This window comes from Artemia franciscana, unplaced genomic scaffold (genome assembly GCF_032884065.1).
Source record: "Artemia franciscana unplaced genomic scaffold, ASM3288406v1 PGA_scaffold_1179, whole genome shotgun sequence".
Taxonomy (NCBI): domain Eukaryota; kingdom Metazoa; phylum Arthropoda; class Branchiopoda; order Anostraca; family Artemiidae; genus Artemia; species Artemia franciscana.
Genome location: NW_027062617.1, coordinates 1707734 through 1721273, shown reverse-complemented (window position 1 = coordinate 1721273; position 13540 = coordinate 1707734). Strand labels below are relative to the sequence as shown.

Genomic DNA, 13540 nt, shown 5'->3' with positions numbered 1-13540 from the left:
GCCACCCAATTTTTTCCTCTTGAAAAAAAGAAGCAAAATAACACTTTGTTTCTTACCAGTCAAAAGTAATGTATTGACTGATAAATTTTGTGCCTGACCCAAATAGAAAAATGCCGCATTCAAGGTATTTCTTAACATAATGCCAAGGTTCTGGAAGCATTCTCTCGGATTTCATATTAGATAGGCCTTATTTGAAAATACACTATGTAAGAGATCACTGTACCTTTTTATTGGTGATTTGTGGTATTAGCAAAAATGTGGATATACTGCTAGTACAAGCACTAATCAATGCAAAGTCAACTAAAACTCCTTCTCCAAAGCTTCTTCTGCTAGAAGATTGAAGCATGCATAAATTGACTACCCAAAAAACCTTTTTAGAATTATTTCTTCTCAAAAGTCCCTCCGATGAACGCAATTAGTGCAAACAAGGTAACAACAAGAATCAAACAAATTACAGCAATATGTATACCATCTAATTTCACAGGTAACGACCTTGGGGAGGGGGTCTTACATCTTTTCCCAATGCTACATGGAACCTAAGTAACATTACAAAAAGCTTGGAAGGGCTATAAACCATCTGTAAGGATTTATCTTTAGCGTACTGGGAGATCTGGTTCAATTCAGAATAATAACCCCCGGCGTCGTAGCCAAGTGGATTGGTGGGCTGTATTTAGGATCCTTTGTCCGAGAGGACAAGGGTTCGAATCCTAGTGTACCTAACTATTTGGTTTGGTATGGGGGTCAGTGGTGTAACTCTGTAAGCTCAGCCAGAGTCGACCCAGCTCTAAATGAGTACCTGGAGAAATCTGGGGAAAGTAAACATGAAGGGAGTACAAAAGCAGAGGATGACTGGCCCTCATCCCCCCATTTCACTTCCTGGCTGAAGGGCCTTGAGACAGAGATTAGCACCGCCGGTTCGGACCTTAAGAGGCTTGTGCTGCATCCTTTACCTTTTTTTTTAATAACCCAAGTTCCTAAACAAGATTGACATCCATTAATAATGGGTGAATATTAAAGAAATGATCTAGAACATATATGTACAAGATAAAGAAACATGGGGACATACATTTTAACAAGGAAGAGAAACATAAATTCCAACTATCAGCCCATTGTACAAGTCTAAACAAAAGTTAAAGCATCTTTTCTGATTAACCATATCTATTGTGGTTTAAAATATGGATATTTGTAATTAAAATAATATTTCATACCATGAGCAGTATTATTGCTTGCATCTAAGTATTCATTTCCAGCAGTATCATAAATATATTGCTTTGAAGCTCTGGCTAAATGAATTGGATCTGAGTCAAATTGAAGGGCGCATGGTCGTCTGTAAGAAAATTTTAAATAGTGTAGGTAAATCCAAACTTGTTTTAACATAAAATATAAACAAAAGGAATATAATGTAAAATAAAAACAAATACTCTGCATTAAATACTAACAATAAAACTCTTTAATTTTACCTACCTTAGCTAAAAGTGTAGGTTAATCCAAACTAGTTTGAACATAAAAAAGAACGAATTGAAAATAATTTAAAATAAAAACAAATACAATGCATTAAACACTAACACAAATACTCTTTGATGTTACCTACTTTAGCTAAAAGACAAGTAAATTAGCTCTTGCATCCTATACTAACAAAAAGTTTTAAGTATCACTGATTTTGATTCTACTTAAGTTTTTGAACATTACTGCCAGAGAACAATTCATATAAAGAGCTGAAAAACAATTCATTTAATTCTATTAAAATCAACTTGATGGAAGTGATGGAAAACTTAAGAGCCATAGCTAATTGAAGTAAAGAAAAGACAGATAGTCTCAATGAGAGGCAAAACTGACAAAACCCTTTAGGTCTTGGGCGGGCGACTGAGTTTTAGGATTGACAAAATCTCAAATAGTGATATTCACAGCTGCAATGTTCAGCCTACTGACAGAGCAGTTGAACTACAAAAACAGCAATGGGTTAGTCACATTTTTAGAATACCTCATGATCACTTTACTAAGCAAATTCTCCTTTCAGACACTGTAACTGGATTGGTGATCATCCAGGTAGTGAACTAAAAGACAGATAAAACTTTGTTAATAGTGACTGTGATTCAAATGAAGGCATTTGCAAGTTTGGTAGATAATGAGACAGCATATGGCTCTATCTTTCAATCGTATGACTGAAGACTCAAAATAATGGATCATAATAGTTATAATTCTTCTAATAACAAGTAAGGCTAGTGAATAGGAGCAAGTCGTTAACAATGGGAACTAGATGCATATTTTGCACAGATAAAAGTGACTGTATCACTCTAGTTACAACCAAGATACAATTACTCCATTAGGGAGCTTTCCAATTCAGCTGGTGAAATGTAATTTAAGCTAACTCAGTAACACTGTTGTGGGTACATATGGCCCAAGGATTATTCTTTAGTAATTCAGACACTACACTCCCTTATTATGTTATGTAACTTCAGTATATTTTTCTTTTTGTCAATACCCCTGTTATGTCCATGTTATTAAACATCTGCAAAAATGTGGAATTTTTTTTCAGAAGACAGATCACAAATGCATTTTTTCTTTGTTCTTTTTTCCCAAGAGGATTGTATTAAATTAAGGATCCTAGAAGACTGGAAGACAGCTCACTTAAACAGAAATTAAAAGTTCTAGTGGTCTTTTAAAGTGATCAATAAAAAAAATAAGTTTTTTAAATGAAAGTAAGGAGCAACATTACGAACAGATATTACTCTGTATATGCAAGGAGCTTTTCCTCCTCAACGCCTCGCTCTTTATGCTGAAGTTTGACTCTTTCTCTTAACTCTATTTTTTAAAACAGTAAGAAACTTTAGCGTAAAGAGCGGGTGTTAAGGAAGAAAAGCCCCTTTCATATACGGAGTAATTTCTGTTCGTTTAGAGTTTTAATGTTGCTCCTTATTTTCATTTAAAAAACTTGTTTTTTAAGGCCTAGTTGCCCTCCAAGTTTTTGATTACTTCAAAAAGCAACTTGAACTTTTAATTTTTTACAAACGTTTTCATTGGTAAAAAAAAACATAACTTACGAATTAACTTACGTAACGAACTGCTATATTCGTATGTTTTTATTGCGTATATGAGGGGGTTCAACTCTCGTCGATACCTCACTCTTTACACTAAAGCTTAGATTTTATCCCAATTCCTTAAGAATGACCTCTGAACCACAAAGGCCGTAGAATAAATAGTTGAAATTACTAAAAATACTTTAGCGTAAAGAGTGAGGTATAACGAGGAGGTAAACCCCTCATATTCGTAATAATTTTTGGTCGTTTTGTTTTAATGCTGCTCCTTACTTTCAGTAGAAAAAACTTTTCATATTTATTTTTTCATTGTTTTTTCAAATAATGCTAGAAAACCCTGCGCAAAAACTGCGAAAACCCTAGAAAAACTTGTTTTTTAAGGCCTAGTTGCCCTCCAAGTTTTTGATTACTTAAAAAAGCAACTTGAACTTTTAATTTTTTACAAACGTTTTCATTGGTAAAAAAAATACGTAACTTACGAATTAACTTACGTAACGAACTGCTATATTCGTATGTTTTTATTGCGTATATGAGGGGGTTCAACCCTCGTCGATACCTCACTCTTTACACTAAAGCTTAGATTTTATCCCAATTCCTTAAGAATGACCTCTGAACCACAAAGGCCGTAGAATAAATAGTTGAAATTACTAAAAATACTTTAGCGTAAAGAGTGAGGTATAACGAGGAGGTAAACCCCTCATATTCGTAATAATTTTTGTTCGTTTTGTTTTAATGCAGCTCCTTACTTTCAGTAGAAAAAACTTTTCATATTTATTTTTTCATTGTTTTTTCAAATAATGCTAGAAAACCCTGCGCAAAAACTGCGAAAACCCTAGAAAAACTTGTTTTTTAAGGCCTAGTTGCCCTCCAAGTTTTTGATTACTTAAAAAAGCAACTTGAACTTTTAATTTTTTACAAACGTTTTCATTGGTAAAAAAAATACGTAACTTACGAATTAACTTACGTAACGAACTGCTATATTCGTATGTTTTTATTGCGTATATGAGGGGGTTCAACCCTCGTCGATACCTCACTCTTTACACTAAAGCTTAGATTTTATCCCAATTCCTTAAGAATGCCCTCTGAACCACAAAGGCCGTAGAATAAATAGTTGAAATTACTAAAAATACTTTAGCGTAAAGAGTGAGGTATAACGAGGAGGTAAACCCCTCATATTCGTAATAATTTTTGTTCGTTTTGTTTTAATGCTACTCCTTACTTTCAGTAGAAAAAACTTTTCATATTTTTTTTTTCATTGTTTTTTTTCAAATAATGCTAGAAAACCCTGCGCCCCCTTCATTGAAATTCTCTTCCCCCATGATAAGTTTCTTCATGAAATATCCTCCCACGTACCTCCCCTCAACTGTCCCCACTAAACCAAAAAATCCCCCTGAAAACGTCTGTACACTTCCCAGTAACCATTACTATATGCAAACACAAGTCTAAGTTTGTAACTTGCAGCCCCTCCCATGGGGACTGCGGGGGAGTAAGTAATCCCCAAAGACATAGTTAAAAGGTTTTTCGATTATGGTGAATAAAATGGCTATCTCATAATTTTGATCCGGAGGCTTTGGGGAAAAGATGAGCGTGGGAATTTTTTCCCACGTTTTCCCTCCATTTTTTTTGGTCACTTAAAAAGGGCACTAAAACTTTTAATTTCCGTTAGAATGAGCCCTCTCACAACATTCTAGGGCCACTCAGTCAATAGGATCACCCCTTGGAAAAAACAAAAAAACAAACAAATAAACACGCATCTGTGATCTGTCTTCTGGCAAAAAAAATGCGAAATTCCACATTTTTGTAGATAGGAGCTTGAAACTTCTACAATAAGGTTCTCTGATACGCTAAATCTGATGGTGTGATTTTTGTTAAGATTGTATGACTTTTAGAGGGTGTTTCCCCCTATTTTCTAAAATGAGGCAAATTTTCTATGCTGAATCTGATGGTGGGATTTTTGTTAAGATTGTATGACTTTTAGGGTGTGTTTCCCCCTATTTTCTAAAATGAGGCAAATTTTCTCAGACTCGTAACTTTTGATGGGTATAACAGATCTTGATGAAACTTATATATTTAAAATCAGCATTACAATGCAATTCTTTTAATGGAACTGTTGGTATCAAAATTCCATTTTTTAGAGTTTCGGTTACTATTGAGCTGGGTCGCTCCTTACTACAGTTCGTTACCACGAACTGTTTGACTAAAAAGACTGGATGGCAACTAGCCTCCTGCCACAGCTCCTTTTTCCCTAGGTCATCTGATCAAAATTTTGAGATAGCCATTTTGTTCAGCATAATTGAAAGGTCCAATAACAATAATGATACTTGTATGATATGCCCCCTACCTAATATTCTTCTAATATGTTTCTCTGATGCTCCATAAAAATGAAATATACAAAAGTAAGATAAAAAAAACTTTAGAAATAAATTCAGGCCATGTCTTTGCACATTAGAAGTGGCGGTGGGGGGGGGGGGGGGGGTGAAGTATAGCAAATTTGGATGCATAATTTGTTAGGTACAATTATTCTACAAATCTGCGTTTTTTCTGGGGAGGGAAGTTGTCAGGTGAATTTTCACATGGTGGGATTTTGCCAGAATTCCTATAAAAAAATTATTTATTTATCCTACTTTCTCTTTGGTGACTCTTGCATGTGGAAATTTTTCAGAGGAAATCTTCAACAGAGTTAGAAGTTTAGAAGGGGGGGGGGGCGTTTCACCATAGAAATCCTCCATGGAGGAATTTCCCTAGAAAAATTTTCCATGAGTAATTTTTGACAGGGTAAACTTTCCAATGGGGAGGGGGGATAATTTCTGGGAAAAAATTTCCACAGCAGGAGATTTCCAACATGATTAGACAGACAATCAGAAATTGAGTGAAAAGAATGTATTTTTTTCAAGTGAAAGTAGGCTAAGGATGATTTTTCAAGTAGAATTGTCTACAGGAATTTTTAGAGCAAGGGGGGGATTTTCGATAGAGGAAGAGAACAATTTCCTGACATTATTTGCAAACCAATGAGAAATTAACAAAAAACAAACAAGTTTTTTTCAACTTCACATAAGGAGCAATGCTAAACTTCAAAACAAACAGAAACTATCCCATATATGAGACAATGCTCCCTAATATGATAACCTTGTTACCTCTCCTTGGATACACCAACATTATTTAAAAATAGTCAGAGATTAAATTAAAAAAGCAAACTTTTTGAACTGACAGTAAGGAGCAACATAAAAACTTAAAATGACCAGAAATTATTCTGTACATGAGGGGGTTGTCTTCTTCTCAATACCTCACTCATTTACATTAAAGTTTGAATTTTTGCTCTAATTCTTAAGAACAACTTCTGAAACGCAAGGGCCATTTAAGTAGAAATTTTTTTTTTAATAATATAAAATAGTTAGTGAAGGGAGCAGCCGCCCTAAAAAACAACAAAAAACAACTGATTTTTTTATATATTTAATCACTAATATAGCTCAAATAGAACATTGTTCTATTTTCTAACTTCACTAGGTTGCCTATATTACTGTAACCATAAGTATCTTAGATTTGAATCAATTCATATTTACAGACATAATCCTTTCAGATTGTCTTGTAACATAAGAAGAGCCAATAAGGAGCAAAATACAAAAAAGTACAGAACAGTAAGAAAAAAAGAGGCAATAAGAATGCTAAGAAGAGAGAGGTAAGACTATTGGCTCTTCCAATCATCGTATACAAAAAATTAAGATAAGGTGGGATCTATTCTCTGTAATTTGTGGTTAAGCTTCTTAAGATATAGATACCACATGACTCTTGCTGCACTGTTCATGGGAAGGCTCAGCCTCAATCTGAAAATGTGTGCATTAGGATTAAGATCAGAATTTTAGGGCAACTTGGTGAAACAGAAAAATTGGCCACACCAAGTGCATTTTAATTAGATATATAAGTATATAAGCCTATAAGCCTATACATATTTGGACAACCCCTGGGGATGTATGTGCATACTAATTTTCTTCCCTTGCTTTGCAGAAAAAAGAGAAGATATTACATTTGCTGAATCAAAAGCTAGAAAAGCAGCACTCCAAATTGATAAATTTACAGTATTCCAAATGCAGTCATTGTATTTACAAAAGTTAGGAGCAATATTACCTTAAATTGCAACTTGGAGCAATTGAAGGGTTTTCTATCCTGTAGTGTTGCTCAGCATTGCTTTGCTCATTAAAACTTAAAATAAATAGAAATTATTCTATAGGACAGTCCTATCCACAATCCCTCACTTCTTACAGACTTTAAGAAAACTTTTTATTCCAATTAAATGACCTTTATGTTTCAGGGGTTGTTCTTAAATAATTAGGACAAAAATTCAAAGTTTAGCACAAACAGTGAGGGATTGAGAAGGAGGCAGTCCCCATCACAAATGGTATAATTGCTGCTTGTTTGTTAAGTTTTAATGTTTAAGTTACACTCTAGAAAGTGCACCTACAACAACAAAGATATCTGGTCCACATTCACTGGATGGATCATTGAGGCTCTGGATTTATCCACCTTTCTCAACTACTTTCCTAGATAGTCATAAGTCTCTTCAAGAATTTTTACCTGTTGACTATTGGTGCATTTAAAACCTTTAGTGTTGTATGTAGTTGAAATATTCAAGCTAATCACATTATTTCAAAAATAATTTAAACAAACTTATGGTAAAAAAATGAAATTTCTGCAGGTAGAACCCATACTGGTATTAATGAAGAACCAGGGCTATTGAGAAGGAAACATGTTAAGAAATGATTCTTTCTATGTTCTAGATAAAACATTGATATATGATTTAAATAAATTAGACCACTGAGTTAGCTTTCTGAATTCTGAAAAAAAACAAAACAATGTAGGCTTCAGAATTCCATAAGATAAATTGGCTTCATTCCAAAGTGATAACAGTCACTCTTGTGCAAACTATGGTATCACAGAAATGAAAGCATAATGATGATCAGTCAATCACACAATAATTCCATATGAGCACTAAATATCCATGTTGATTTAAGCTTTGGTTTCACAATAAATTATCCTTTCTTTTCCTTGCAATATAAACCAATTATAACAGACATTTGTTTAATAGATATATGCTCATAGTACAGTTGCTGAATGAGTAGCTTTCTGAATTCTGAGAAGAATTATACTTGTGTCAATTTAGGTAGTAGTGTGCATAGTATTCCTTCTTCTTGTGGAAAGTTTGATATTTGCCAAACCCACTAACAATTTGTTGAAGGATTTATTGAGCAGTGTAACTTAACAGATAAGGCTCTAAAATTTAGCAAGCCTCCTGAAACTTTTGTTACAGCTTTGGCAGAACACATTTTCTACCACCATTATATACACACATTTTCTAATATCATATACAATTTGATAATACCATAGGTATTTCTAATTATAGGGGCTTGACACAACTGGCTAGAGAAGCCATTGAAGCATAAAAAAACAACATATTTTTGCTAATCTTTCAATAAAGAGATCTAGGTACTTCAAATGTAGCCTTGATTTACAACATTCTTCCTAAAAGTGAACCGATAGCTAATAATATTAATAAGGTATTACAAAATCACCAGGGAACTAGATTATATATAAGACATAGGAGAATTGCAGCATTGGATGCTAACAAAAGGATTAGTTTGCAGTAAAACAATTAATTCCAAATTCATTTTCTTTTAGTTTGTCCAGTTGCTTTAGTGTTCTCATTGAAGTGACTCTAACTAACTTTCTGTGGTGCTTAATCACAGTAGTAGCAATTGCATATATCCACATATTGGTTTGTTTTTTATTTCTTAGTATTAGATTTTTATTTAATTTTAGGTTTTATAGAAGATTCTAGATTTTATCTTTTTTATTAATCTACTTGTAGCATTGAAGATGCCTTGTTTTATACAGACAAACATCCATGGTGTTTTAGTCTGTCCTTTCCTTCTACTGGCTTTACTCCTATTTGTTTTCTTCATTTTGAGACATTTTTTCTCTCTTTGTTTTAATATGTAAATAGTTAGAGTTCACGTCTTGAGGGCACTTCCACTATGCATACTTTACCTGTATCCCCCCCTGCCCTGCAAATATATAGCTTATATTATGTATTTCCTATGTGTTTTTCTGTTTCTTGATTTTATTAGCATTGAATCAATTTATAGGTATGAAGTTGCAAGATAAATTTTTGGATGAAATTCTGACTGTAAGGGAAGCCTTATATCTATCATAAGCAGAATACTATATGCAAAATAATTGTAGCTAACACATTTTGCATATAGCCCTGCTATACTTTACCCCCAACTGCCCTAATGTGCAAATACATAGCCTAAGTTATATATATCCAAGACATTCTCCACATGTGACTTGTTTTTCTGGTTCTTGTTCTGTCATAGTTGATTCAATACATAGGTACATGGGTTGAAACAAGAGAGACACATTACACAAATAAATGAGAAACATATAATTTTGGTTATATAATTGCAATCTTTTTTTTTGGGGGGGGGGGGGGAGCGAGTAGAGTGCAGCAGGGCTGTATGCACTGGTGGATCGAGGGGGACCCTAGACCCTCCAAGATTCTTTTTGTTGCCCTTTTATTCTGTTTTTTTCTCAGAATCATTTGTCAATTATTGGCACCTTTGCCATACTGCCCCCCCCCAAGATTTTGCTCATTGGCACCCTTGTCAAATTGGGCCTTGTCTAAGATTTTACTCTAGATCTGCCCCTGGCTGTATGCAAAATGTTTTAGCTATAATTATTCTGCATATTATGAAGTATGAATTGTTTTCTTAACATATTTCCTTCTTTACATGTCCTTCTCTAGGCATATATTGGGCTATATACTTGCACATTAGGGAGATAAAGTGTATATGAAGTAACCCCAAAAATTTGTTAACTACAATTTTCTGTATATTATCAAGTAAAAATTGTTTTCTCAACACCTTTTGTTATCAAAAGCCCGAAGTGGGCATTAGCACCAGCATATTTGACATTAAATTAAATGTTGAAGGTGTTGAATTTGCCTACTTTGCACAAAATGAAGTGATATGCAGTAAAACTGGTGCAAACAGTATTACTAGCTTTCATATAAAGTAAATATACCACTCAATGCCTTTTTTTATGCTCTTTACAAATATAATAATTGCTTCTACTGCAAATTCAGATTTAAGTACTTTTTGACCTCTTAAAAATGATCTATATATGGGGTCATTACAAATCTGTAATAGTTTAGAAACAAATTTGGGCTATATATTTGCACATCAGGGGGGTGGGGGTAAAGCATAGCATATATTAAATATGTAAACTAACCATTGCTGGTTTTTTTTTTATGTGTTTGTGCACATTGAATTTGATGAGAAGAGAGATCACCAGTGCAACAGCAAAAAAAAAAAAAAAAAAAAAAAAAAAAAAAAAAAAAAAAAAAAAAAAAAAAACCAGCAATGGTTAGTTTATGTATTTAATATATGCTATGCTTTACCCCCACCCCCCTGATGTGCAAAGATGTAGTCCAAATTTGTTTCTAAACTATTACAGATTTGTAATGACTCCATATATAGGTCATTTTCAAGAGGTCAACAGGTCAAAAAGTGCTTAAATCTGAATTTGCAGTAGAAGCAATTATTATATTTGTAATAAGCATTAAAAAACGCATTGAGTGGTATATTTACTTTATATGAAAGCCAGTAATACTGTTTGCACCAGTTTTACCTGATATGCTTCTAGGATTAGCAATCATTTTGGAATTTCTTTAGATACTTTAAAGTAATAATTCTACTTCGAACTGAATTTTACCCTTATAGTCCTTCAGAAGTGACTCCCTAGCATTTTTTGTGGAGGGGGGAGGGGTCCATATCAGGCAGTGTTTCCACTTTCTCATTTTTGACATCCCTAAAAAAGAGCTGAAAAATCCCTAGAAATCCCCATCTTCAGTTCCAAAATCCCTAAAAATCTCCCATTTTCTAATTAATCCCTGAGCTGCTTCTCCCTATCTCATTTTACCCATACCATTGAAAGGTAACATATTTTGGCTTCTTAGATTGAAGTCTAGCTGTCACTACCATAATAGAATGTCTTGTCATGCTGTTTAAAGTGCTTTTTAATCATCAGCTAAATACAAATAGCTTCAAATAACATTAAGCAAATAGAAAAGAAAATGTAATACTGTAATGTAGATTACAGTACAAGATGTTTAATACTGTTCAATTGTAACTTGTAAAACGTAATCAGACCTTATCTTCCCCTGATGTGTCTTGTATGGTGGCTGAAGCTTTCACTGTTCTCATGTGGTGAAATAACTAATCATCTTCACATTCCACACTTTCTTGAGCCTTTTTCATTCCAAATTTTGTTTTTAGATTCCCCTGCAAAGTTTATGTTTTCAATTTATTCTAATGGTCCAGCTTTTACTACTTTTACAGCACTGAAAAACCTCTCAACATTGACATTTGAAAATGGAACAGTGGAAATAAATAATACTGTGGGTTTCAGGTTAGGATACAAATTCTGTTCTGGCAGCATTTTTTTTTTCACCAATACCAAACACCAGCAGGTCACAGCATCCATTGTTTTGATGTTTTCAATATTGATGAGGCTCTGCCTCCTCCACTCCTGCTCGGTTTTGGTTCTGTCCCATGGGATCTGTCCATACTTCCTAACAAAAGGTAGCAGAGAGGCAGGCTGAAGTGATTGGGCTAACACTGGGTCAACCATTTCAGCATATTTGTAGATGTCATCTTCAAAATGGAACCTTTTCTGTATCTGGCCTACTGCTTTGATATGGAATGCCTGTGCAGCTTTAAGAACTACTTTGATTGAATCAGGGGGGACAACAGTATCTGAGCTTGATGTACAGAGGGAATCTTGTCTGTTTGGACCCAAACAAATGCTTTCAAGGGGAAGTTAAAACTTCAGATTGTTCACATCAGTTTCTAAAGCACTGGTTGATTCCACATAGTCCTTCTGCAGGAAGTTCAATGCTGAGACCAATGTTTTAAGCTTTCTTTATACCCCAAAACTAGAAATATTTTGGTTTCAAGAGCTCAAATTGTGCTTAAATTTGAATTTGCAACAGAAGTGATTGTTATATTTGTAAAGAACATAAAAGAGACATCAAGTGGTATGTTCACTTTATTTGCAAGCAAAAAAAAAATGAACAACAAAAAATTTACCAATTATAGGATGAAGGCTTATGATTTTCCCCTTGGTACGCAGGCTTGCCAAAAACACACAATTCATTTATTCCTACATGTGCCATTGTTTTTTAAAAAATGGCTGTCAGTTTGTTTGTCTGTTAAAAACTAGGGTAATGAAATGGTAGGAGAGGTGTTCAAATAGTTATAGCCTACCTCTATTATTCACATCCATACTTATAAAGCTGGCTACAAGTTCAAGTCCAAGTTTTTTTGATTTTACACAAAAATCATAAACATCATGCAAGTACTGTGGAGAAAAAGAATCATACATGCAATGCTTGTCAAAAAAATTTACTACAGTAAGAACAACTATGTACCCTATAATACTATCAACATATATTATAACTTTATTTATCTGACCTGTAAAAAAATGACATGCTGTCTACCAAATAATCTTATGAAAAAACAACCCAAAGATGACAAACCATATGACTTCATTAATCAAGAACAGTCCAAGCTGAAATTATTGTTTGAAGCCCACATCAGCATGGAACTGTTTCAAACAGTTCTTTGTTGCTAGTTTGTTACTTAGAACTCATGTACATCTCAAAATCTGTGTGGTGTTAAAAATTTTTAAGCAAATTAAAGGAAAACCCCCCAAAAACCTCCCTAAAAGTCCATGGGAGAGGAAAAATCCCTAGAAAATTCCCAAATCCCTAAGAAAAAACTCTCACCCCTAAAAGACTTAAAAAATCTCCATTTTAGGGGGAAATCCCCATAGTGGAAACACAGATATCAGGGTAGTCAAGGGGCTTGGGCTGTTTCATAATTTTCGATCTAGATTATTAGGAGGCAACTGCCTCCTCTCTAAAAAAACAACGCCACTATAGTCCTTCGTATCTTAGCTCACAGATTCTAGAGGAGGTACTTGAGGTGGGCCTGAAAGCAGTTAATTTCCATGGTAGGACCTGGCCTACTAAATTTGGCCTTACCTTATTACTATAGGTTCGTCCTCCCTTTCAAATAAAAGTTCCATGTTTGAAAGCTATTAATGCTTTTTATAGATGAGCTAATCAAGTTCAAGACTGACATGAGTGACTGGTGTCATCATTTGAACTTTTGCCTCAAAACGTTACATCATGATTTGAATTACATAAATTCTGCGTCAATTACTGGTATCTAGCAGAAATTCATCTGTCACAAAATAGATGTCATTGTATACTCATAATTATGTCACTGTTATGGACGGCTCAGACGGCATTCGTAAAGTTCGTAAAGTCGTCCGGAAAGTGTGGTACCGTAAAGTTTTCACCGCTCATATGAGCCTTGTACTTTACGTGCGTTTTGAGCAGCAAACTATTCAAATTTCTGAAGCTTTTCATATTTCGGAGGAAAAGTCTT

At 34.2% G+C, this 13540-nt stretch overlaps 1 protein-coding gene across 1 annotated transcript in view; it reads right to left on the bottom strand.

The window, feature by feature from the left end:
- LOC136041206 (ethanolamine-phosphate phospho-lyase-like) overlaps positions 1-13308 on the bottom strand; it is a 52430-nt gene extending 39122 nt beyond the window's left edge. The window contains exons 1-2 of the mRNA XM_065725783.1: positions 13132-13308; positions 1209-1327 (exon numbers count right to left, since the gene is read on the bottom strand). Of these exons, the coding sequence (XP_065581855.1) occupies positions 1209-1327; positions 13132-13175 (163 nt within the window). The 5' untranslated portion in view covers positions 13176-13308. The remainder of the gene's footprint in view (positions 1-1208; positions 1328-13131) is intronic.
- Positions 13309-13540: the final 232 nt, after the last annotated feature.